General features: G+C 36.0%; 1 protein-coding gene across 1 annotated transcript in view; it reads left to right on the top strand.

Moving 5' to 3' along the window:
* The first annotated feature begins 5,083 nt into the window (after positions 1 to 5,083).
* LOC129278178 (potassium channel subfamily T member 1-like) overlaps positions 5,084 to 26,364 on the top strand; it is a 96,879-nt gene continuing 75,598 nt past the window's right edge. Inside the window, exon 1 of the mRNA XM_064110630.1 lies at positions 5,084 to 5,196. Within this exon, the coding sequence (XP_063966700.1) occupies positions 5,084 to 5,196 (113 nt within the window). The remainder of the gene's footprint in view (positions 5,197 to 26,364) is intronic.

Here is a 26,364-nt window from a genome sequence, read left to right as displayed (position 1 = left end):
CCCTCCGGATTGTGATTTGAAAGATGTTTACTTTTACGACCTTGAACACACCCTTTGTTTCTCATATCTACGTTTTGTAATCACATTTTCAATCATGATCCATGTTGCCGTTTAAATTTGGAAACCAATATTGAACACACCCTAAGAGCCATAATGCTGGGTAGAAACACAACATCTCTTTAATCTGAGAAATAGTGTCAAACTCAACAAGCAAGACAATGAGGCTTTGTACAAATTATACAGAATTGAAAAGTAAGAAATTTGAATTTCTCAAGCAAGGCAAAACCTAACATATGGGTAAAACCATGGACCTATGAAAAGATGGACGATTAACGTGAGCATTTCTTGATCCAATGATAGTCACTATCACCTGGTTATTCGCATCTTAATGAGAACATACAGATGTTGTAACAATAGCAATTACCTTGACTACCAAGGGTATCTGATCACTCAAAGACGGAACAGTTTCCCGGTCTTGATTTTTGTTGGCTGATACTGTACCCTGTTTCAGCATGTGCCTTTCAGTCAACATGCTTCATATATGGAGCAGCAAACTTAAGAAGCAGACGATTTTTATGATGTTATTCGATCCGCTAACTACTGCTCACACATAAGGACCTCAATAACATTGAGAGATACACTATCTATACATGTTATGTGCCACGTATATTTGGAATATGGAGAAACTTGGGAAAATTGAATTTTAAATGGTAAACAATCACAATATTGCCTCTATATTAAAATATGCAGACATTTCCCCAAATAAAACACATGGAACTAAGATGAACAAAGGTAAACAAAAACTGCACATCGATTTTCCATTATTTCATTGATTTGTTATCAACTGCGCATATAATTTGTAAAATACAAATGTCCAATCGCGAACTGCTTCAGTCCCTTCTCACGGTGACGATCATAGGACCAAAGAAAACTAGTATGAAGAGAATGTTATTCAGATGACAATTACAGTCACCTGTTAGTGAATTCATTATCTAAGCGATGAATGTCCATCTCTTCATACTGTAGGTCCATGGTTAAACCAGGAAAGTGGGAGCGTCTGGTTAAAGGTATCACGCACATAAAACATTTCCCATAGACTTGTGTGTTAAAATGGCTCTGTTAAAAAATTCATAAAAAAATAAAGTTGAAATTCAAGGGTTGAATGTTTACTACCAGTGGATTGGATAAATATCTGACATTCCATATCTGACCAGAAATGGGTCACTTAGCCAGCTCATTTTAAAAATAAATCGGCATTTATGAAGACATCTCCTGAATGGTTCAAATTCATCACCTAAAACTGTAAAGTAACCCTAATTCTTTCATCCGCAAAAAATAGTTCCAAAGTCATCAATATTTTGTCCTAATTGGGCAAAGGAAGTTCAGTAGTTGTCCTCCCTATAATGGGTGTAAGATGGCCAATCTTATTCATACACTTTTGTCAATCAGCAATATTAAATTGAAAAAAAAATGGAATGGATTGGGTCGAATGAATATCTTTTGCCTTCCTGCCGTAATTAGGCCCGTGGCACCTAAATAGGAGACTTTGACATAACAGTTAGCCTGCCTTATAAATAGAGCATTTACGTAAAACCTTTCATCTTTGAGGATTAGATGCTTGCGTTATATCTTCTAGTAAGCTCTCTTAGTGGCTCTTAACTGATGATTTTCCATCAATTATCTCCTGAGATCGATACATTATAATGCATTGTTCTTGCGCAAATCGATCATCATATTATCTGCTGTATGTGCACAATGACTGGAACATACTTTGAAGCCTGTGAAAGGGATTTTTATTGATTTAGAAAGAAATCTCGGGAGAATGTAAACCAAAATAATTGTGATTTAATAGCTTTTATTGATTTTTATGGAAGACAGCGAGATGCCTGGAATATTATCTGGAAAGTCCCCAAGGATCTCGTCTAAACATGCCCAATGGCTGTCTGTAGTTTCATTGTTTAGAGTTCATTTCATGTTGAAATTTCAAGACTATTTTCAGCTAATAAAAGAGCCGAAACACCCGGACTTTACAGCCAGTGTGTGTTAGTCTGCTGTGCAAACTCTTCATTCTAGTTAAGGGTCTGAATGTGCAGCCTATTAGTGCCTTGTGTGAATTGAAACAGCAAGTTGTGTATGTGCTATTCTTTGTCTGGAAACCCACTTGTTGATCAAAGTTTCAATCAGGGTCTCTGCCTGCAGACTAAGTTTGTGACGACTTGCTTTACCTATGGCCCTCTTTTTTTTTCTCTCTTTTAATCTCATTTAAATTTTGTTAACCACACAAACTATCAAGAATTCATATTCTTTATAATGAAGAATCATTCATACACTGGCTAGAACCTTCAGGTGTGATGGCTCTTTAGTTTACTGGTAACTGTTCAACTATTAACAGAAATTCTTTAATATAGTTAGTTGAAGAGGATATTCAGTTCGAAAGTATCATAGGCACTCTGCCCCCCCTGACGAGCCACAACCCATACAAAATACATATCACTGCCCCCCCCCTGACGAGCTTGAAAGACCTTTTATGCCCCCCCTGACGAGCTTGAAGACCTTTATTGCCCCCCCCCCCCGACGAGCTACAAAAACCTTTATTTTTGATTGAAGACCTTTTTTTTTTTTTTTTTTTTTTTTTTTTTGCTTGTCAATTTATTTGGCTGCCAATTTTGCCCCCCCCTGTGGAAAATCCTAGGTACGCCACTGCTATAATATATTTATATTAGTCTTCAAAAACATTTATTAACCATCATATAGTCTTTATATTACCATATCTATCACTTCGCAGTATGGGCGGTATACCAGTACATGTTTTTGTGAAGTGCTGCCAGCCAATAAACATTGCACATATGAACCTCTTGAGTTATCGCCACTCCAACACAAAACCCATTGTCCTTGCGTGTTCCTGCATTGTTCTATACAGCAATTATTTTAATGAGGAATAGCTATAGGTGTTGATGCCGAGCGTTTTCATGGACACTCTCATTTCTACGTGATGCCCGGGCCCAGCCTCCCCAGGTGTCATTTAATTTTCTCATTTGCATGATATACCGCTGCAATTGTCCGTCTATAGCTTGTATCAATGCCGTGTATTGATCAATATTTCTATGCTTATTGTTGGTAGGCTGGGAAATTAAATGGCTCATTTCAGATGCCATAAATGATGATCATGTCGATTGGGGGTCCTTGGGATCTGCACTATTGTTGCACTCGCAACCATTTGAATGACTCAAATACCTGCATCTTTGTAGAGCAATTCATCTATCGTCAATTGCACATTCTACTTGATGGTTGTTGACATACATCGCCATGGCGATCAAGCATTGCCATGCGTTTTTTCTATTTGTCTGGATAAATTACGTTACAAGCGTATTTTGTGGATAGACCAGACCGACCTCTTCGTGTGAAGTCGTGATTTTAAGAAATGCGAACATACACGCAGTGCCATTTCTGCGATGAGAATATGAAACCATTTTGTAATTGAACCAGTAACTTCATTATATCTCTATCTTTGGAACATGCAGCCATGAAACTGCTATGCTTGTATTACAGCAGAAGAGAGCTGCATGACAAGGCAAACACACGATGGTGATCAAGCAAAGGGAGAAAGCTCGTACCCTTAGTTTGCCATTACCAATGAAGAGCAAGATGTATAATTCTTTGGAGTACACCGTTGGAATATAAATCAATTTAAATTGTTAGAATGAATGGAACTGCAATCGGCTAACTGTATAAGGTCAATGTTGAATCAGTTAATTTATTTTACTTGTGTCTTTCTCCTCACTACATCTGTGCTCGTGAAGTTTTATCGCATTTTGGCTCTAGTGTGTCTTTGTGACAAGTCATAAAACTGATCTTTGAAACGCAATAATATCTGCTGACAACTTAGAGCCTTGAATCGACTAGCAGCGGAATATTGCTTTGGAATACTGCACCCTTTCAAGAATTGATGTTCTAAAATGGCAGACTATTTGCAACTGCAGCGTTGATAGATTTTCCTAAATGTTTGATGTTTTCTCATCACTGCCATGTTGCCATGGAAACTATTTACTATGTTCATTCTGAGCTTTGTGAATTGGCATAGGTATAATTGATCAGATCATTGACATAGTTTGGTAATGAACAGTAACTAGGATGCATTATTGTAGCAGTGGAAGTGTATTTATACATTATATTCAGCGTCTTTTCAATGAAGGTCAAACACAGGCAACATTCATTTTGCAGTGACTCTGAAAACAGAAGGGTTAACCTAAATCTGCTTGCTTAGCATTCATTGTGAAATTCAAAGGGAAAGATAAGATCACTGATGCTGCATGATATCTTGCTCTGAATCCATTTCTCCTTCGCTTTCTCCGGGCTCCGACATCCTACGGTTCAACGCCTAATCGAAGAATATTCACATGTATAGATATCATATGCCGTTTCCTGTGAACCCAGTGCCGCTGTGCGTTTGAGCATGTGGCACCGAGGCGATAGATTGTAGGGAGAGTACAATTATTGATTGGTCAAACATTAGGAGACTGTGACTCCTATCTGTGGAGAGATGTCTTGGATAAACATAATCATGACCAAAGGATTTTTATTGAGATATGTCCTTGCTCCGAGGTGCAATGCATCGTCATTCCTCACCTGAAGTTAGTGACTCTTCCAGTGATGACTCTGCATTCCAATTAGGTACTATTGCCTTTAGGATTAGAATCTGACAAGTGGTTTCGGATAGTCGACTCAAGTTGATCCATGCTGGGTAAGATATTCAGCTATCTTGACATGCATCCTTAGGCAATCAGTTTCAATTTGTACTATCTCCAAGACATTTAAAAACTCAACATCATTTGAGGATGCATACAGAACAAAGGGTGAGGAAATGGGTAGACTAAATTCACACGTGAAAAGAGATAAAGTGCACCAATCTTGGGTTGTTGGAGTAGCAGCGGCTGGCACAATCAAGAACTTTCCATTTTAATAGTTTTGTAGAGGAACTGACTATCATTGAGATAAACCGCTGAGACTGATTTGAATACAACCTCCTTCAAAGGGATTGGTGTGATTCGCAGCGTGATTTAGACAAGAAACAGATCTTTGTACCATGTCCAAAAACCTGGTTGTGTCTTTGAATATGAATGGGTTAAGCGAGGATGTTCCGGACCTCTTTGTAGAGGACGACGTGGAACTACATGCCAAGAACTGGGCCAAGGAAAGGTAAGAATTAATTTTCTCTTGATATACAAATTTACAATTTCCCCTGGGACTTGGGCAAGTTGTCATTCAGGAAAGGTATCCCAACAGAAGTTGTCTTCTGGGGTGCTCTCATACAAGACAATATATGAGCATTGCTCTGTAAGACAACTTGTCATGTGGCACATTGTCACCTGGGAAAGGTGTCTCTGCAGAAGTTGTCTTTGGGGGCGCTCTCATATGAGACAACATGAGCAGTGCTCTTCAGGACAACTTGTCATCTGGCAAAGGTTTCCAAGCAGGAGTTGTCTTTGGGGGTGCTCTTATATGAGATACAACATGAGCAGTGCTCTTCAGGACAACTTGTCATCTGGCAAAGGTTTCCAAGCAGGAGTTGTCTTTGGGGGTGCTCTTATATGAGATACAACATGAGCAGTGCTCTGCAGTACAACTTGTCATCTGGCAAAGGTTTCCAAGCAGGAGTTGTCTTTGGGGGTGCTCTTATATGAGATACAACATGAGCAGTGCTCTGCAGGACAACTTGTCATCTGGCAAAGGTTTCCAAGCAGAAGTTGTCTTTGGAGGTGCTCTTATATGAGATACAACATGAGCAGTGCTCTGCAGGACAACTTGTCATCTGGCAAAGGTTTCCAGCAGGAGTTGTCTTTGGGGGTGCTCTTGTATGAGATACATGTACAACATGAGCAGTGCTCTGCAGGACAACTTGTCATTTGGGAAAGGTTTCCCAGCAGAAGTTGTCTTTGGGGGTGCTCTCATATGAGAGACAACATGAGCAGTGCTCTGCAGGATAACTTTTCATCTGGGAGAGGTGTCCCTGCAGAAGTTGTTCTCAGGGGAAAGTTTTCCCCATGGGAACTGTCCTCTGGGATAGCATGTAAGCAGTTTACTGCAGGGGAGATTAGTACATGGAAATTAAGTCCATAAAAAGAGGATAATTATCCTGATTGACAAAAAAAAATCACCAATCCTTGTCCTCAAAGATTTCTTTTGAGAAGAATAAAAAGTTGTGTTTATTATTTCAGTGAAAGTACCAGCATAATGACTTAATTGTAGGGCTGTTTCAGACAAGAGTTAAGTTTGATTTATGGTTGCACTAATATTCTGACTTGCATGCTGCACATAACACATTGATCTGATTTGATTTATATACCAAAAATATTCACATGTTTACAGGTTATGAAACAAATTGGATAACACTTACACATGCATGTATAAAAATACCATGGTAAATGGGACCAGAAAATAGCACAAGTGCATCGAGGCAAAAATGAGGTACAAACATACACATTGGTACTTCTCCCTGAATTATAGTTCTATTACACTATAGTCTTCATGAAAAGTCCTTAAGGGCACAATTACAGAAAGAATTACAAAATCAACTCCAAAAATCAAATACAACTTAACTGTAAACTTGTTTGATTTAGTTGCATGCACACACAAATGGGTCAGGGTCCCTGTCACAAAAATACTATTATTTACAATCAGTTAAAACTCTTCACCCATGGTTTGCTATGAATTTACAGTCACAATTAATGGATAGTTTATTGTTGAAGCTCCCTGGTTTTATTACAATACCAGCAATTTTCATCAATTTAGTATTTGAATAGGATGAGAGTAGCCTCTTATAGTCTGATGTAGGTCAAATGTATGTTTAATTGAAACTATAGCTTGGAAAAAGTTTTATGTCCATAATAACAATTATGATAACGTCATATTTTACCCAGGGTAGCCACGTCAGTTCCGAAAACGGTTCTCTCAGCCGGCCCTGCTTAACATGATTGTGTTGTTATTACCCCGGCTTTAGCACGGCTACCTTGATCAGGCGCTCGAGCATTCGAGGAACTCCTTCCTACCGGGTACCCATTCACCTCACTTGGGTTGAGTGCAGCACAGTGTGGGTAAATTTCTTGCTGAAGGAAAACACGCCATGGCTGGGAATCGAACCCACGTCCCTCGGATTGAAAGACGAGAGTCTTAACCACTAGACCATTATCACAGAATGCCACACCCAATCTCACTATTGTTCGAAACTCTGTAGTACATGATTTGCTATATAGACTTAACTCATTGAGTGCTTCGTGCACGCTACGTATCCTACTATAACACGCCACACTCGTGCTCGCACGCCTACTATTGATTGCTTTGTGCTTGCATTGTTTCCTACCCTCGCCTGCTTCGTACATGACTGCGCACATTCAGAATTACAATCATTGTTACGCCGTTTTCCATTGTATTGCGCATCGCATGCACGCCATAATTAGCACTATTGTGTGCAGTGCGAACTCTGCTTTCTGACAGATCAACTTACTCACGTGGTTTACATTCGACTTTTTCGAGTATTTCTACATTTTTTACAAGATATGGCTCCGCCTCCGAGAGGGAAGAGACCTAGGTTTTTTTTATCCCAAAATCAATGTGGCACAAGGGGGTTTTGTGGCTGGCACATGGGATTAGCATCGGATTAGCACTGTGGCGTTGGGTTAGTAGTGTGTATGGCATGTTAAGAGTTAAGATTGATACCAATACCACTGGGCATAGTGGCTCAGTGGTAGAGTGTCCGCCTCATGAACGGGAGGTCGTGGGTTCAATCCTCGGCCGAGTCATACCAAAGACTTATAAAAATGGGACCTTCTGCCTTCTTGCTCGGAATTTAGATTGGAGAAGGGTAATAATAACATATGTTAGGCAGGGCCCGCTGGTAGAGCAGTTTCCAAACTGAAGTGGCTACCCTGGGTAAATAAAACGTCATTTTTATTATCAATTGTAAGGTTGATCATATTAATTGATGTATAAACAATGTTAATATATATAAAATTTGGAAGGTTGTCAATATAAATCTAAATATTGGTAACAGGGTCATGGATTTTCCTGTTGATTATTCTATAAGATAGGAGTAAACAAAACAAAAAAAAAGAAAGAAAAATGAGTAATACCTATCAATTCAGAATGTATGTGAGGGAAAGAAATTTTGTAAAACTGATATTATTTCTCACAGATATGGCCTCATTTCCAAAAGAAAGCTATTCAACAGAGAATGGAACACCTTACAATTGGAATTGAGTATTGATTTCACTACTTTGTCTTTAAAGGAGAATGAAACCCTTGAAACCAGCTGAATCCATATCAAAGAGAAAAATCAAAGAAACATATTGTTGAAAGTTTGAGGAAGATTGAATGAATAATTAGAAAGTTATGAGCATTTGAATATTGAGATCACTAATGCCATGTAGTTCCTTCCATTGGCAATGCGACCAAGATATGTGATGTCACACACGTACAACTCCCTCATTACTTTAGTAATATTTCACTTATATTCTCACTTTTATAGAGTCTATCACAAGGTGAGGTGTTTTCTTTATGAGAGGACAAGTACAGAGGTTTCACAACATCATATCATTGATGAATCGTTCGTCATATGATTAGAACATGGAGCTATTATGATTAGAATGAGCAAAAATAGATGTTTTGGGGTATATTTTCAGTGTCCAAAAGGGAAGAGTTGTTCATCTGCGACATCATAGATCTTGGTCGCATTGCCAATGGGAGGATCTCCATAGCATTAGTGATCTCGACATTCAAATGCTCATAACTCTTCTTTTGCTAGTCCTATTTTACTCAAACTTTTGTTGATCTTATTCTTTGATTTTTCTGCTTTCACAAAAGCCAACTTGCTCCAAGAGTTTCATTCTCCTTTAATATTTCATTGATATACTGAATTCTATGATTCGCATAGACCTTGTCCATGTAACACCCGAACTATAAAAAAATAGTATTAGATTCGACACAATGGGTGTTAGATTTAAAACTATATGGGTTACTCTCTCAGAAAATAATCAGCTGGTGTCATTTAACACTGGAATTTGGAATCATACACTCTCTGTGTTGAAAAACACCATTTCACCTTGGTGTTGCAGTTCATTTCCCGATTCGGTGTTAAAATCCAACATCAACTTGTAATGAAATATTACAACACTTTGTTGATATACATGTGTGCCTACATTTAACACCAAGCTTTTTTCTTTCTTTTGATTGTGTGCTGGTGTTGGATATTTAACACTCCAGTTTTTTGTGGTGTAGGTACAGGGATTATCTAGTATCCACTCGTTACAGACAACTATTGTATGCTTCCACTGTTGGCCGGCTTTCTTGCGCTAAACAGAATCAGAATTAGCAATTGGCAGACATCTTTGTCAAAATACTTTTTCGGTCGAGAGATAACCCTGTGACCTGTGTCAGTCAACGAGATAATTGCATTGTCATGCTCGTTAGCATACAATTCCCTAGATACTGCATATTTTATCCATTGTTCTGTTTTAATGAGTGCTTATATATTTCTATATTTACATGAAAAATGCATGCAAATATATATCTATTTCTTACCATTCGATATATTGAATTGCTGTCGTCTGATATAAGCAGCATGATACTTTTTTTTCAAAGGTCATAAATGATGAAATTTTGATCATTTTCTAATCTTTAACAGTCACTTTCTCCATTGGGAATGTTTAAAACTTACACGAAAATATACTTACATATATATAATTCATCCATATACACTCTAGAATTTATGAATTTGAAATAAATCTAGATTGGGTTTTAACAGTGAGGAGCCAAATGTTGGATTTAGATTATATTCATAAAGATTTGAATGATTGCACAATCATAACCCCCAAACATAATCATAAACATAGCAACTCCCTATGTGTGATACTATAATTGAATTCACGTATATCACTCATATGCTCTACATCTAATAAAAGCTTTCATTGATTGGTTCAGGGGAGTCCTCCCGACATGTATCGTTCCATCTTTGTGGTCAATGTGCTAATGAGAAACAAATGAGACTATTAAGGCTTGGTTGCCTTGGTAACGTGTATCAACAATAATCGACCACACTCAGTTATACAGTGGCGGTCTCCATGGTTTATGGTTAGTGATTCTACGTAAGCCATTTGTAAAGGAAAGAAAAGTCGCCATGGGCCCGTTTTTTTCTCACGATATCTTCCAATTGCAATTTAAACTGAAATCAATGAGGGATGAATGAACAATAAATGCTCCTTTATAAAATATAAAAACTGCTCTATATATATTTTTTAATATGAACAATATTGAGTGATGAAATAATGTTTTGGATAGATCTATTAAATTTTTTTTTTCAAATATGCCAGATAGTTGAACATAATAATAAAAAAAAAGATTTTTGGCTATTTTTCACTTGGTAAAACTGACATGACTAATGTGATGAGGCCCCCCCCAAAAAAATCATTTTCAGGGTTTACTTTTCCCAAGCTATATACTAGCTGAATCTGCAACATTGGAGAAGATTCAACATTGTAGTGAATGGGCTCTTTTGATCATTTCGGGGGCGACATTGCCCCATGCCCCTGTGTTATTGATAATGATAATAATAATAATATTATAATATGTCCATTTATATAGCGCATTTACTATGTGCATATACTCAACTGCGCTTTGATACTTGGTATCATAGTATTACCCCGGCTGTAGCTGAGCCGCCATATTAATAGGCGCTAAAGCGTTCTAGGAATAAATCCTACCGGGTACCCATTCACCTCACCTGGGTCGAGTGCAGCACAAGGTGGATAAATTCCTTGCCGAAGGAAATTACGCCATGGCTGGGATTCGAACCCACGACCCTCTGTTCGGAGACTAATCCACTGGGCCACAACGCTCCACGATTCAACTTCATTCCCAATTCATCACATGTCAAATTGGCATAAGATTAACATCTTTAAAATCTTCATCAATATCAGGTGGTAATGTTAGAAATCAGGAAAAAATATTAATGAAGTTGAAAATTATTTGAAAATGTAGGGAATTTCAAGATGACAATTCAATTACATAATTCGTTATATTTTTGGCCATATGTAAATCTTAATGTCCTTCCCCCGTTAACATTTTGTGAAATAGGCCTCAAATAGAAAATAAGTAAGGACAGCAAAAGATGTAAGAAAGCAAAAAGATCTTGAGGTTTAAAAAGATTTTTGCAGCGCTAGTCTACATCAACCTTAAAAAGTAATGAACCTCATTTTCTTGATCATCAGATCGGAATCCATACTGCTTAAGCTGAAATCAGATATCTCTCCTCATAATTTTCTTCCCAGTTGAGAATGATTACATTATAGTATGCCAAAGCTTGTTTTTGTCTTGCTTGAGGGCAAGCTTTATCTTCACAATCTGCTATTTTTGTCTGTCATCTGGGAACTTGAACATCATCTCTCAAATAATTATAAAACAGTCTTAATCATAGAGGGAATATATATATAGTTGGAAACGGCTGATCCAAGATTTCACCGAAGTATTCTACATCAGCCTAAGTATATGATAAAACTTGTTAAGCTCATAACCAGAATTGCTTAAACTGAAATTGATACCATTCCTTGCAATTTACTTTTTTTGATGAGATTTATTATATTATTGTATGCCAGACCTGTTTTTGTCTTGCTTAGAGGCAAGCTTTATCTTAGTCATCTTCTATTTTCGTCAGATATATCTTGACAAATACATTTTTATGTTGACTATTTTTATTTCATTTTTTTTTCAAACAATGTTTAAAATATTCCAGGTAAAAGGCTATCCATTTCTTTGTGAATAAAAGTGAATCCCCAAATTTCTTTTCAAATATGAGTCGAGAAATAAACGGAAAATAATATACCAACATTATAAACTATAAGATGATGATTTTACAGTCAAATTTTTATTCTTCATGTTTTACAACTTGGATGCATTACACGATGGCCTGTCAAAGACTTACCTCATGTATTTGAGGACATGAATCAGTCATTTGATTTTCATTTCTTTTCAGTACATATGTGCAATATGAAGAGTCTGTCAGCTTTTGTGTGTAGCATAGTTGGCTGTGTGGTAAGAGTTAGATTATCCTAATCAATGATGCACTGGTGCATGGGTAATTAATGAGAAAGCTTCATTTCCTGTTTCCATAGAAACCATTCATTATGGAAAGAGGATGATTGTCTACCATTTCGATAACGTAATAATAACCCATAACATAAAAAAAATAACTTCAGTACATGTTGATGAAGTTAAATGATAAGAATTGTTTAATTACTCTTGTTTTACTCTGATTAAGACAAATTAACCACTTTATACTAAGATAAGATATATTTTAAGATAATGGAAAATTATGTTACTTTAGAAAATTTGCTGATATTGATATAAAACAATTTAGTACATATTCATTTGTTATTTACAAGAAACCATTTTGTATACAATGTTAAGAGAACTTCAATGAGTATATAAAACTAGAATATATTTTAGTTTTTTTATTCATGCATATATGCTGGTTATGAAAAATTTAGAAAAAAAGGAACCACATGCAAAAATCATGCCAAGAGCAGTTTTTAACACAAATAGGAAGGAATGCAAAATCATACTCTTTTGATATTGGTTTTTTTTTCATTTCATTTGAGGTCATTTCATTTATTCCACTCTAAGAGCAAAGTAAACACAGTTTGTACTTCTCAAAATCATTACATTATGATATACATTTCAAATTCCATTGAAATATAACATTACAATACATTCATGAAAGTAATTGAATAATTATAATTTATGAATTATCATGTAACAGGTAACAGCTGTCGTAAGGAGATAACTCAAAGAAAACAGCTTGTTAATGAGTATGTAGCTGAAATAAATCTGTGTAAATGCAACTAATGTAGATGAACAAAATATCAGCTAGGCCAATACTTATGTTTGAAATGTGTTTTATTTTGCATTCATGTGTGTATTTTATGAAGAGTTAATATGAGGGATCTTTCAATATTATTTTTTTAAACAGATTAGCAATACAGTATACAAATAATAGAAATTTATGTAACTGTAATGTGGATGAATGAAATAGATGAAAATGTTTTTGGCGATCCTTAGTAACACCTATGAATTTAACCACCTTCATAAGAGAGAAAGTGGCAATTCTCATTACCAGTATCTGTTAACGGCTATCTCATTCGGTCACCTGGATCAGCGAGACGTCATCACTGAGTGGGTGTGATCGCAATCCTTTAATATAGAACATGACATCATGGAACTTCCCCAAATTGGCAATACCAACTATCTAGGATTTGTTAGTTCCACTCAAGGGATTTCTAGAGGGATTAACAAAGGGGTCATGGAAACAGGATTGCATGTTTGATATATTTATATTTCCATATTAGCCTCTCTTACTTACAGCTGGGGTGTATTTTTAGACTTTTTCATTATTTTGGCAGTTTTATATCATATTGGTTACCTAGCAAGAGTAGTATACGAGTAGTCCAACATGTTGTATAGATCATTTTTTTATCTTCAGTAGATTTATATAGAAAGCATATTGTGTCTCATTTGCTACTATGGACATTTTAACATTTCCCCACATATTTTGATTCTAAAAAGGCGTGTTTATGAAAATAAATTCATTCATAAAAAAAAATCTGTGATATTTTCAGATTAGAAGTAGCAAATTGGAATAAAGATGTTGACATCATAACTAAACTGAACAAGAATGACATAACTGTAATGACGATGATGATAATAATAATGATATTAATGATAATATTAATCCTTGCTTATATAGCATAACACTTTACCAGAAGTTTCTAGGCACTCTAAAATAAATGCTGTATGAATAACATTGAACCAGTTGGTGTTTTGTGAGCATTACAACCCCAGGTGCTTAAAAATACACCTTGAATATAAAATAACAATTATAAAGTGTTATAATGCCAATTGGTGTTTAACTAGCACCATGGATTATCACTGGCGTAATGTAAAACTGGTTTTACACAAAAGTAACACTAGAGTAATGTGCAATACACCATGGATTTTGAAAATAGAGTAACAACCAGTGTATGCTACAGTGCCAATGGGCCAGGGTTGTAATAAAAAACGTTTTTTATAAAAAAAAACAAATAAAACGTTTTTTATTGTTTTAAATCGTTTTAAAATGTTTTTTTTCCAACAAATGATGCAATTTTCTGTAAATCAATTAAACTATACACTAAATACAGTATGATTTAAGCTCTTGATGTTTTAAATAAGAGATGACCACAATTTTGTTAATGAATTTCCAACAGAAAAGTTGATATTTCCCCCCAAATGACTAAATCATGGAAATTGAATGCCTACAAAAAAAGAACACTTTATAAGTAATTTGACATTTTATTCCTAATACATGAACATATACATGTCGTCCCGAGCCATGGGGTATACTGAGTCTTGTCAATCGAGGGGGGGGGGGCAAGGAGAATTTGCACAATGGAAGAAATTGACGTACATGGGTTTTCAAAGCTTAATTTCATTAATAAATTGGTGGTGGTGGTGATTTTTTTACCTGATTGCTAAGAAAGCATGAATGCTTGTAAGCAAGCAACCATATTTATGGTGTAAGGGGTAAAATGGATGCAGATGCGGTAAATCAATATGCTTTATTTCATTTGAATCAATTATACCAATTTTAGTGCATGAAATACAAATTCAATTCAAATCTATAAATAAAGCCCTTGAACTACTTATTTTTTTAATTCAGGAATTCTGATCAAATGTATATTAAAAACAATCAGTAGGCCTATAGAATGTTTTTTAACCCTAATAAGACTGGGGGGCCTGACCTCGTCATTTTTTGCAATAAATCCACTGCGCAATTTTTTTACCGCGTCACAGACTTTCCTTTGTCGAGTCTCCCCCAACTTTTGAGACCAAAATTGCGACCCCCTGGTATGCGGTTCTGAAATTATGCAACATTTTGTAAGTGCTTCAGACCCAAAATTGCTCCAAAAAAACGTGAATTTGTGTACAAATCTAATACAAATATTGTTTTTAGCCATAATTGATAAATGTGCCATTATTTTTCCTTTTACTGAATAAAATCAATTAATTTCACCTTGTTTGGGGTCAAAATATAGTCCCTGACTATTTCCATTGAAAAAAACAATAAAATAAATGTGATGTTGAATTTTTTTTTAGAACATTTTCATCAGAATCCTATAAAGAGTCTGTGAACCAAAAATGATAATTTCAGGGGCATTATTTAATTAATTAGAGCAAACTTTTGATTTTACGCATAAATTAGCTATGAGATTTATGCAAAATTTGATTTATAGTTTTTTAGATTATGCCATGGGTAATGCGTGAGCCAATTTTCGTTGTGATCCCGCAACTTTTTACAAAATCGAAATTTATTGAGAAAAATCATCTCTATATGTCTCTATTTCATAAAACGTACACAAATATGGTTATTAGATCTATGAAATTTCAGGTAACTAGTTTTTTTATTATCATTTTGTAAAAACCAGGGTGAGATATACACAAGTTTCAATGTTTTTTTTTTTCATATGCAAAAGCAGTGCACATTTTAGCTTGCATGCAGCTTGAGCGCCGTGATGGGCGAGTGCTCCAAGCATTTTATTATGAAATACACTTTTTTGGGGAAAACTACAAAATATTTATCTCACATGGTAAAAATACTGATTTTTTTGTCAAAATACTGATTTTGGGGGATAAGAATACTGAAAATGCAAAATACAACTTGGCAGCTCTGGCCCAGTATATTTAATGTTTTTTTTACTTTTTTATATTTCTTATGTACAGATTTTTAAAACTTTTTTTATTACTAATATAAATTTTTGGCAATTTTCCAATCATTAACAATAAGTAAAAATAATGATACAGATACAAATTTTGGCAAGAACTCACATTGGGTTTATACATGAAATCACGTTTTTAAGCAATTCGGGATCTGATAATATGCACTTGTGGTGTATATCATAACTGCATACCCATGCATGCATCCCCCAAAAGAGTCTTGAACGATATGGCGTGGCCCTGTCGTGTTTATGGATTTATCATAGAAATTTTTAGTGGGCCATTAAGGTCCCCTGGAATTGTTAGAGTTAAGGTTGGCTAGCTGATTATCTTTTACTGTTTGAAGTACTTCATCTTTATGAAGCGCAAAGTTTCACCAACTTTTGTGTACCTCAATAGTATGATGTCAGGTTTACAAAATTTGTAAAATATTATTGTGCTTGTGCAACACTTCCATTTGATTCAAGTACTTCAATTACATGTACATGTATTTTAGCTTATTTTAATAGTGTATCTTTACCTGTCCAAAAAGTGAGCAAAACACTCAGATATATGTTTGTTAAAATGAGAATATTCTTAATATGGATTGATGTGCATTATTGAACAGGGAGAAGAGGAACATGACAAAGCAATGGAGAAAGAAAGAATAAAGGGGGAAAGAGAAAGAGGAGAAAAGAAGTGGTGTTGAAAAATAGTTTTAGTTTATAGTTAGAAGAAAATAATACACCACTTCAGAAATAACAGTATAAAAAAACAACATTTATCTAAAATCACCTCCATGCAAATTTATAACACACAAGTCTATGCGGTGTTTTAAAACATGTTTTTTTTGTTAAAAAACCGGGTGTTTTAAGACGCGTTTTAAAACACACCGTTCAAAACGCGCCAACCCTGCCTGCAATGGGCATTGAATTAACACCATGGATTTAAACTAGGTGTAATGTGCTTGGTGTAGTCCTCTGTTAACACCGGTGCCTGCATTGTATAGATTTTATCACTCATTGCTTTTGCAGATCTATGGAAGATATGAAAACACCACTCCGAACCATAATTGGAATGATGCTTAGTAAATTTATTTTTATTTATCTATTTTGTTTTATTTGTTTTGTATAAAACACAAATACATGATGCAAAGGTCCATGGACCAAAATGAAAACGTTTAAAATTTTGTAAGATATGATTATAAAACTGGGTTTATTTTGGGATAAAAATTGTTTTCATAGAGACAGGGAGATGAGGACATCACTTGTATTTTATTAAATCAGTAGATTGAGAAATAGAACAATGCTTAGTGTATTTGGTAAAAAAATATTTTTTTTAATGAATTTTTTTTTTAAAGACAGAGAGGGATGACTCATGGTATTGCGGGAGACTAATATGTGTGAGAATGTAGACGGGGGAACATTACTAGAATTTTTTAAACAAATAGATTGATGCATGGCTGAAATAACTTTGGTTTTGTTTGCTAGGTGCTTTGCTGCTTCCTGCGATGCTCAGCATGGAGCGGCTGAGAATACAATCTAAATATGATCAAGATAACGAGAAACTTGACAGTTGAGATGTGATGATATCCTCCTACCATGATCACACACCGTCATGTGTTCCTATGACTTGCTTTCTGTCTCCGTCTCTGCACCTCTTTCTCTTTAGCGTTCTCTCTCTATGTCTCAATCTCTCTCTCTTTCTCTTTTTTCTATCTCAATTTATTTCTCTTTTTTTCTATCTGTCTCTCTCTGTCTCTTACTCTCTTTCTATTATCTTTTTCTATTTTTCCTTTATTCCCTCTTGATCTCTCTCTCTCTTTCTATCTCCATCTCTTGTCATTCCTTTGCTTTTCTTTTTCTTTCTCCCTTTTATATTCTTTCATTTTTTCTCCAAGCCTTACTCTGCCCTTCACTCTTGTTTTTCTTTCCTCATATTCTCTTGCTATCTCTCTTTTGATCAAAAGTTATCACATTTATCTCTCTCTGCTTCTAATTATCCATTTTTTTATGCATTCACTTTTTTATCATTTCTTCATCTCCACTTCCCTCCCTTTTCTATCCTCTTTCTCAATTTTCTGTTTTCTCACCCCTCTCTCTCTGTCTTGAATCTTTCTCCTGCTGTGTTTTTTCTATTGATTGATAAAAAGGAAAGAAACCCAGGCCTATACTGAGACGATACCGTGTTCCCATAACCCGACCACTGCTTGGAAGTGAGCTTTATGCATTAAACCAGCATCTTTTTTAAAGGAATTAAATGAAAACAAGCCAGCAAAAATGAATGAATATTCATGACTTGATATCAATATTCATGATTCTTAAATCCTGGTAATAAAGATTGATTGAAAAACATTTCAAATAATTTCAATTTGATCAAAGATGTATTGTTGCAAAAAGGATAGTGGCGCACCTTTATGATGAAATATATGCTCTGCATACATTTTAGTTTTCATTTTTATTTGTGAGTGATATAAACATATTGTGTTTTACAAAGTCCTTCATAAGTTATGAATGACTGGTGATCCTTTCTTGTGCTAAATGATGTATCCCTATATAGCTGATTTAGCGCCTAGGAACATGTTCCAGTAATGTGTGAAGTCGTGTGTAACTTTACAATTAGTTTTGAACAACATCCACCAACCATGATCTACCACATTGCAGAGATTTCACATTTATGTTTTTAATATCACTGTCCATGATACTTAGTATTTATTTTGAATGCACGTTTAATCATAGATTCCTCAAACTTGTGCATCTAAAGCTTGATAACATGATGTAAGTGCTAACTGACAGCATCACATTTTGTGCCAAATATACACTCTTAAAACAAATCAGTCAAATTGACTAAACCAGTAGTCAGCTGGATGCAACTGATAAGTCTAGTCACATTTCTGACATATTTTCGAGTCAGATAAATCTCTGTTCTAGGAAAAAATATGACTAGAAAATAGTCAAATATGACTAGAATAACTGTTGCGCCCAGCTGACCCTATTGACTAGTCATTTTTGACCGATTTGTTTATAGAGTGTATGAACAGTAAGGTTAAGACAGACGCGGATCCAGGGGAGGGAGGGGGAGTGCGAGTGCACCCCCTAAATTTGGAAAATATAATGATGTACTCCATAGAATGCCTTTATTGCGCACCCCGTAAAACTGAGCGATGACCCTTTTTGCTCCCCATAAAAGTCTGACTCTAGACTGTTTTTCATAAAGTTGTTTGTTGGCTATGGACGAACACCAAGACCTACTAAATCACATTCTCAATTAAGAAAATTTTAGTATTTGAGTATCCCATGTTTTTGTTGTTAACAAAGTTTATGCAATACTTAAACAATTTGTGAAACACATCCAGGGGCCCATTGCATTTAAACTTTTGCCATAAAAACTCTGCAAATTTTTTTACCAGAGTTTTGTAATATGTAATTTTCAATGGCATAATTTTGTTTGCCAGAGTTTTTGTTTATTTGCCAGACTTTTTTTATGGCAAAAGTTTTATGCAACGGTTGTAAACTGACATATTGGTGTAAAGGTTTCTTGTTTTGGGGTAATTTTTAAGGCAGTGTTGACATGTCAGATAGCATGCGAGTTCCATTAAGCAAAGCGTATTCTACAGGGAAATGGGGTTAATCTAATCATGAATTAAGAGTGTCTACCATCGATCAACCCAAAAATAAAATAAAGATGAAAAACCTCGAGTGGACTGTCACTACATCAACATCATCAGATCTCAACTCCGTGCAGCTATTTGAAATTAGAATCCACTATACAGTATTTCCTAGAAACATGTATTGTATCTGTGTTTATAGTACATTTGTATCTGCACTTCCAACTTTCTGATTTGAGAGAATTAATCAAATATGATTAAGTCAAAAGAAGTGCTATATCTTTTAATCTATTAGCTGCATTATGCAACCTTTGGTAAAAGATTTAATAATGTGAGTCATATCGTAATATCTTCTAACGGTACAAAAGTGTAGAAAACCATTTTTTCACATTTGATTCCTTGTGAGAATTTGATTTTCCAATTTGTAGATATTTAGCACCCACTCTTGGTGATGTTTCAGTTTTGAACAATTATCTCAAGCATTCAGGGATGTATATATTAGAAAGCTACAAATAATATCTGTCTTTCTGTCTGTCTCTCTCTCTCCTTATCGTCTCGCTTGTCTCTGTCTCCCTCTTCTAGTTCTCTCTCTCCTACTTTCCACCCTCACTTACCTGTGTTTACTTTCCATTGGAGGTCCACAGTAATCACCTAGGTGGTGTTCAAGCAATTATTTGCTCTCTGGAATCAAATTGTTAAATCGTTGAGTTTAAAACAAATCACAGCTGGCATTTAAGGTTTGTTTTGTCAGAAGTGAACATTTTGTGACACAGCATTTGCTCATGGCTTTATTTTGGCTAAGATATAGGGTTAGGCTTAGGGTTGCAATTGGGTTTTATGTTGTGTTTATGGTTAGGTTTTACGTTAGGGCATAGTATTAAATCCAGAGCAGAAGTTGATTATTCCATTAATATTTGGAAATAGCAGCGGGGCAATTTTTCCTGAGCATATGCCTTGGAACTGAATATTTAACATGAAATGCTATAGATATCTTTTGCAATGCAACTCGGCTGAATCTCAATTGCTGAAAGTTGATTGAATGCTATAGAGAGATCTCAATCGTGGTTCTATGATTTTGTTATATATTGGGTGGTTATTCCATTTGGAAACAGATGCCTCTCTAAGTTGACTCGTACTTCTTGGGTCACACCGTGCAGAATGGTGTGCAGGGGAATATTTTGGATTGAGATATCAGCAACGATGAAAGTCGCTCTAATGCTATCCTGTAGTATGTTTTGTGTGGGCAGTTTGATTTGTGCATCATATGTCGGTGATCACTTGAACGCACTCCAGGGCCCTGTCTTACAAAGACCAATCAATCACAGCTATGGACGGCCAGCAACGTCAACATCTATTATGCATGTTTGTTCCAAATATTTTCTATGATGTATATTCATGCATTAATTGTTTTCTTGAAAATTTACTGTGCTTCTCCTTGTTTACAAAGGACATTGGGCAAATTTCCTGTAGAAAAAAAGTATGGTATGGATGGATTTCCGTAGAGTTACGATTGATTCAATCAATCGTAACTCTTCGTAAGTGTACAGTGTGCAGTGGCATGTTTTGAATTGAGAGAGAATCAGCATTGGTGAAAGTCGCTTTATGCTATCCCTCAGTATGTTTTGCATCAGCATTTCTATTTCAGCTTCATGTTTTTGTTCACCTGAACACACCCCAAGTCTGCTCCGCTCTGCGCTTTCAAATCGATGACTGCTGTCGAATGATGTGTTGTTTTCATTTCATGTGTCTGCCATTGTATCCTTGGACACTTCCAACAATATTTTCCCTTCATCTTGAGAGCATCGAATTTAGTTCCCTGATTGATACCCATACACGAGATGCTTATGTTACATAATAGGCCTACCTGTCAACACATGATATGGTGTAGTACATGCCTTTAGTAATAATAATGATGATGATAATAAAGGTATATTTACCCTGGGTAGCCACTTCAGTTCCAAAAACAATTCTCCCAGCGGGCCCTGCTATTATTATTACCCCGGCTAAGCTAGGCTACCTATTCAGGTGCACACAGCTTTTTGAGGAATTACTTCCTGCCGGTACCAATTTACCTCGCCTCGGTCGAGTGCAGCACACTGTGGATGAATTCCTTGCTGAATGAAATTACGCAATGGCTGGGATTCGAACCCACGACCCTCTGTTTCAAAGTCCGGAGACTAATCCACTGGGCCAAGACGCTCCACGCCTTTGCATTGTGATATTCAATGAACTTTTTCTCACCTCTCTTCTCCCTTCTCTTGATATTTTTTTTCTCTTCCCTTCTCCTTCTCTTTCTCTTCCTCATCCTCCACACCCTTATTCTCTGTGTCTGTAACCCTTATATTTTTTCCCTTCCTACTTCTAATACTACTTGAGTTTATCAACCTTTTAATTAATCCCACAGATCCTAAAACCGTAACAGAAAATAAACTATAACTGCATGTCAGGAAAGCACTTCCACCCAAATAGACACTTTAAAACATGCCTAAATCTAATTTTCATATTTTGAACCCTGGCGCTCAGCTCCGTGGTTCTTATTTCACGCATTTCACCAACAACAAGAGGTGATGATCGAATCAGGAAAGTGAACGCCTAAATTGCATTAGAGCTTGTCACCAATAGGTGGTTTCAGACCGCCTCAAAGTTCGTCAGTTCCAGGTATTTTCTGATCGGGAAATATACCCCGATCAGAAAATACTGGTCAGGTAATATTTGCAATATGAAAGCAAATTACGTGAAACCTCCCCAAAAGGAAATACCCACTAAATAGTAGGTACTTGTCAAAATTGCGAGAACTTTCGCGGGGATTTTTCCAAGGTCGCAGGTATTTTGGCAATGTGAAAGCAAATTACCGGAACTTTTAGCACTACGTGTAGTATGGACGTGGGCGCCTTGGGTGGCTACTGAGCTAGCGAATTTGAATCTCGCGCCTTGCTTGCTTATAAGACCGTATACTGCGCATGCTCGTAACTTCAGGAACTTATCCCGGAGGGTATGTTTCGGGGCGGTGCGAATGTGGGAATAATTAACGGGTATTTATTTGTCTGAAAAAAGTTCTCATAATTTAATGGGGATTCTTGTGATCGAGGCGGTTTGAAACCACCTATGGACGCACGAGTATGTTGGTTAAGTGTAAAATATTGACAGGAATGAATGGTTAACCTGCTATGAAACACGATCCCATGATTACCATGTACACTGTAAAAAGTGCGGTGTTAAAACTGACACCAGTTAGTGTTAATAGAGGACCACACCCCAAGGTGTTAAAATTACACCCTAGAGATTGAACATAACACCAAAGAGTGTAAATGTAACCAAACCTGAGTCATATCGATTATTTTGAAAACCGGTGTTCGACAGCTTTAATTCGATCGAACATCGATGCATCGAAATTTGAAGGCGGGGAAAGTCGAGTCTTTTTTTTGCTCCGGCCGTCCATCGTGATGCATGCACTACATGCACTAGCACTGACGGTCTGCGCTGGCCGGGTGAGCGTTGCAAAAGCAAATGGCAGAGCAAAGGTCGTTTGTATTTTCCATGATCACAAAACACAAAAAAAACCGGGGAGCAATGCAGAATTCTTCCCAAAATATCTTCAACAATGATATTTGCAGATGATAACATATAAGTTTAAAATGAAACAATATTAAAGACATGAATCACGCAGAGTCGATCCGAATGATTTTCGGTCAACTAGCATTCGCAGTCCAGACTCGCACACACCAGCCCCGTACACTCACTCTCCCGAAACGACAGGCGTGCTTGCCAGCGCCATCTAACAAGTGCAAACAGCGGGGAGAGCGTTGTAACTTGCCTGAGATTGTGTAGTTGGCGGGGTAGTTGGATCCAAAATTAGCTCCAAATAAACTGATGGAAATAAATACGTAATTTTCTCTGGATGGTCATTTGAATTGGTATTCAATGCTGATATAACGATTGGGAGGAAAGATTGTGGAATATGAGTTCTGATGATGTTCGAGACTTAATCCTGATAATGATAATCCATTTTTTTAGACACAAGAGCTTGTGATCGAAATAAATACGAATGTCTCGGATCGAGCTCTAAATTCATATAAATTATTATTGGATGTTAAATAATTACGATTTAATAAGATTTTATGGCCATACTAAAAATATTGACGATGTCAGCAAAGTATGTTATGTTCATATGGAAGAATTAATAGTATTATACTGGCATTATTTTTATTTTTCATTCCATCTCTGGACGTCTCCGAGCTCCGAGAAAAGAAGCACAATGCGCATGCGCGTTCGATGACGTCTGACATATTTTCCATTCATGAAATCAGAGCCCAAAGTTGGGCACAAACAAGCTTCAAATTGATGGAAAAAAATCAAACGTAATTTTTCTCTGTTTTGTCATGTGAAATATTATTATATGGTCATATTATGATCTTCAAAAGAGTTTCTACATGTTGACAATGTTCGATAATCAATCCTGACGTGATAATAATTTTTTTAGACAAGTGCACTCACTCAAGTCGATCGTCATGTGATGTCCGCCATTGAAAATTGAAACGAAATACAAACGTTTCACATCAAGCTCTAAATTCATATTAATGATTATCATATGCAAATTATTGTTAAATATTACGATTAAATCATGTTCTATGGTCATGATATTAATATTGTTCATGAAAAGCAAGATTTACTTTACGTTGATCACATCAATTTTCCGGCCATTTTCTGATTTGATTAAAGCACAGTACTGCGCATGCACGATAAATGGCGACTTCCATTCATAAATTCATCGTGCATAAATTATCTCGGCACGAGCAGACGAGCCGGGCAGACGAGTAAGACTCGAACTATGATCGAAATAAACTTCAAATTAATGGTGAATAGGCATCATAATTACACAATCGGTTTCATTTTGGGGGCAATATAAATGAAGTAAGTAGTAGTCAAGTTGGATATTACTGTTTATTTTGATGTCTGATTGTGTGAACCAAACGAATCGGCCGGCCGACGTATTTTTTTTTTTTTTTTTCGATGCACCGATTTTGCAGAATCTGCACCGGCGTTCGATGACATCGATCGAACATCGATTTTAAAATTGATTCGACTCAGGCTTAAATGTAACAACCAAAGGTGTTGTAATAACACCTATAGGTGTAAAACTAGCACCACCAATTTAACACCGGTGTAAAATAACTGGTGTGGTCCTCTATGTACACTGGTTAACACCATAGTTTTTGCTGTGATAGAAGCTTTAATAGTAGCCTGATCATATTAGTATTTTTTAATAGTCTTGTTTATATAAGGTAACCCCAGCCATGATGTGATGTATACTGTGCACAAAGGGGATACATTTATGTATGGTTAAAATCGATAGAGAAATTTGTAAGTTTCACTCTAAATTTCAAGGATTTAAAGTCAATTGAGATCGGCTGTTAATGGTGGCCAGCCGGAAATTGGATTTATATTTTTAATCCTAGCGATTTATGTTATATCTCAAATTATTTAGATGTGAATCTTTTAGCTTTGAATTACATTCCACATTTTTGTTTGTTCTAAATCCAATGTTTGGCTGGTCAGTATTTACAGTTGATCTGGATTTATTTTAAATCTTTGAAATTTAAATTGTGAATTTTGAAAGCTGTGAATAAGTTTGCTTTGCCTCTCAGCTATCCAAATTATAATTCTGTTGACGAATTGGTCATGGGAGTACATTTGCCTCAGAAAAGAATATCATTAGAAAGAATGCTTAAATTGATAAGTAATAATTATGCAAAACAAACATTTTGAGATATTGAATGTAATGTGGAACATTACTGTACCGTCGGAGGGGGCAGGGGCACAGCACAGATGTCCTCCCTGACAGAAGTTTGATTATTATTTTTTTTAGTAGTCAGAAAATAATGATGTGGTTTTACTGCAAACGACAGTGAACTATTTCATTTATTCGGTAGTTATCACAAAGTTTTTGCCCCTCCTAATGGGAATTTCCAGGTACAACTTGGATATGGAGTTAGTACAGATAGCAATTACTGAATGAAATCTCCCGATTCTGTTCTATACCCTTTTTTTGCTTTTGCTTTCAACTGATATAAGATTTAGTCAAGACTTGCGTAAGATGATATGGTTGACAAGTTCTGCAAACATTTTCCTTCTCGACCTGCATATTGGTAGTACGTCATGTAATGTAATTATACCATATCGCTGCCGAATACCCGAAAGGTGGCTGTTATTGTTGAACCCGTGTATCAAAACCTTTCTCCTATTTAGCTCTTGGAAGATATAATATGATATAAGATGTCGCCATGGAGAGGAATGCAACTCAATACAAAATAGGAAGATAATCCGAATAAAGTCTCTGATTATCCCCTCGTACCACTTGTCTACTCCATAAATTGGTATAGTTTTTCATGCAATACTGTGCAACTGTTCAGTAACAAAACAGTGTTACTCTTAGATAATATTATGGGACTTAAGGACCTTTTCCCTCTCAGCGGACGATACCTACAAAAAATTACATTTGCACTCTGTACAACATTGTTTTTTTACTGCATGCACACAAAATAATGATGTTATTTTGTCTCACTGTCAAGTGCGAATATGAATATGAGTCAAAGCCCGTAGATTTCTCAGCCAAAGAAATAGAGATGGTGTTACAAATATTGATTTGCAAAGATTCGTCCCTGGATAAAAGATACAATGACAAGTTGCTGGGATGCTGGCAAACATGACATGGATCATTGATATGACTGTTATATTCCTGTGATACTTTTTATGAGCAACTATGGAAGTTCTTCCTGTAATGTATCAACACGCAAACCAGATAATGTATTAAAAAGTGTTTTTAAATGAATTGGAAATTATCAAAGAAACCTTTTACCTGTTTGTTTGAAAATAATCCAATTTATAGCTGGTCACTCTTCGCAGCGGATGTGGGTTTATTTCAAATCCTTAAAATTTACGATGTAGGTAAAGAGTGTTCCAGAGACTATATGGAGCACTGATGC

This window comes from Lytechinus pictus, chromosome 15, assembly GCF_037042905.1.
Source record: "Lytechinus pictus isolate F3 Inbred chromosome 15, Lp3.0, whole genome shotgun sequence".
Lineage (NCBI taxonomy): Eukaryota > Metazoa > Echinodermata > Echinoidea > Temnopleuroida > Toxopneustidae > Lytechinus > Lytechinus pictus.
Note: the sequence above shows the minus strand (reverse complement) of the source record. Positions and strands in the feature narration are given on the sequence as shown.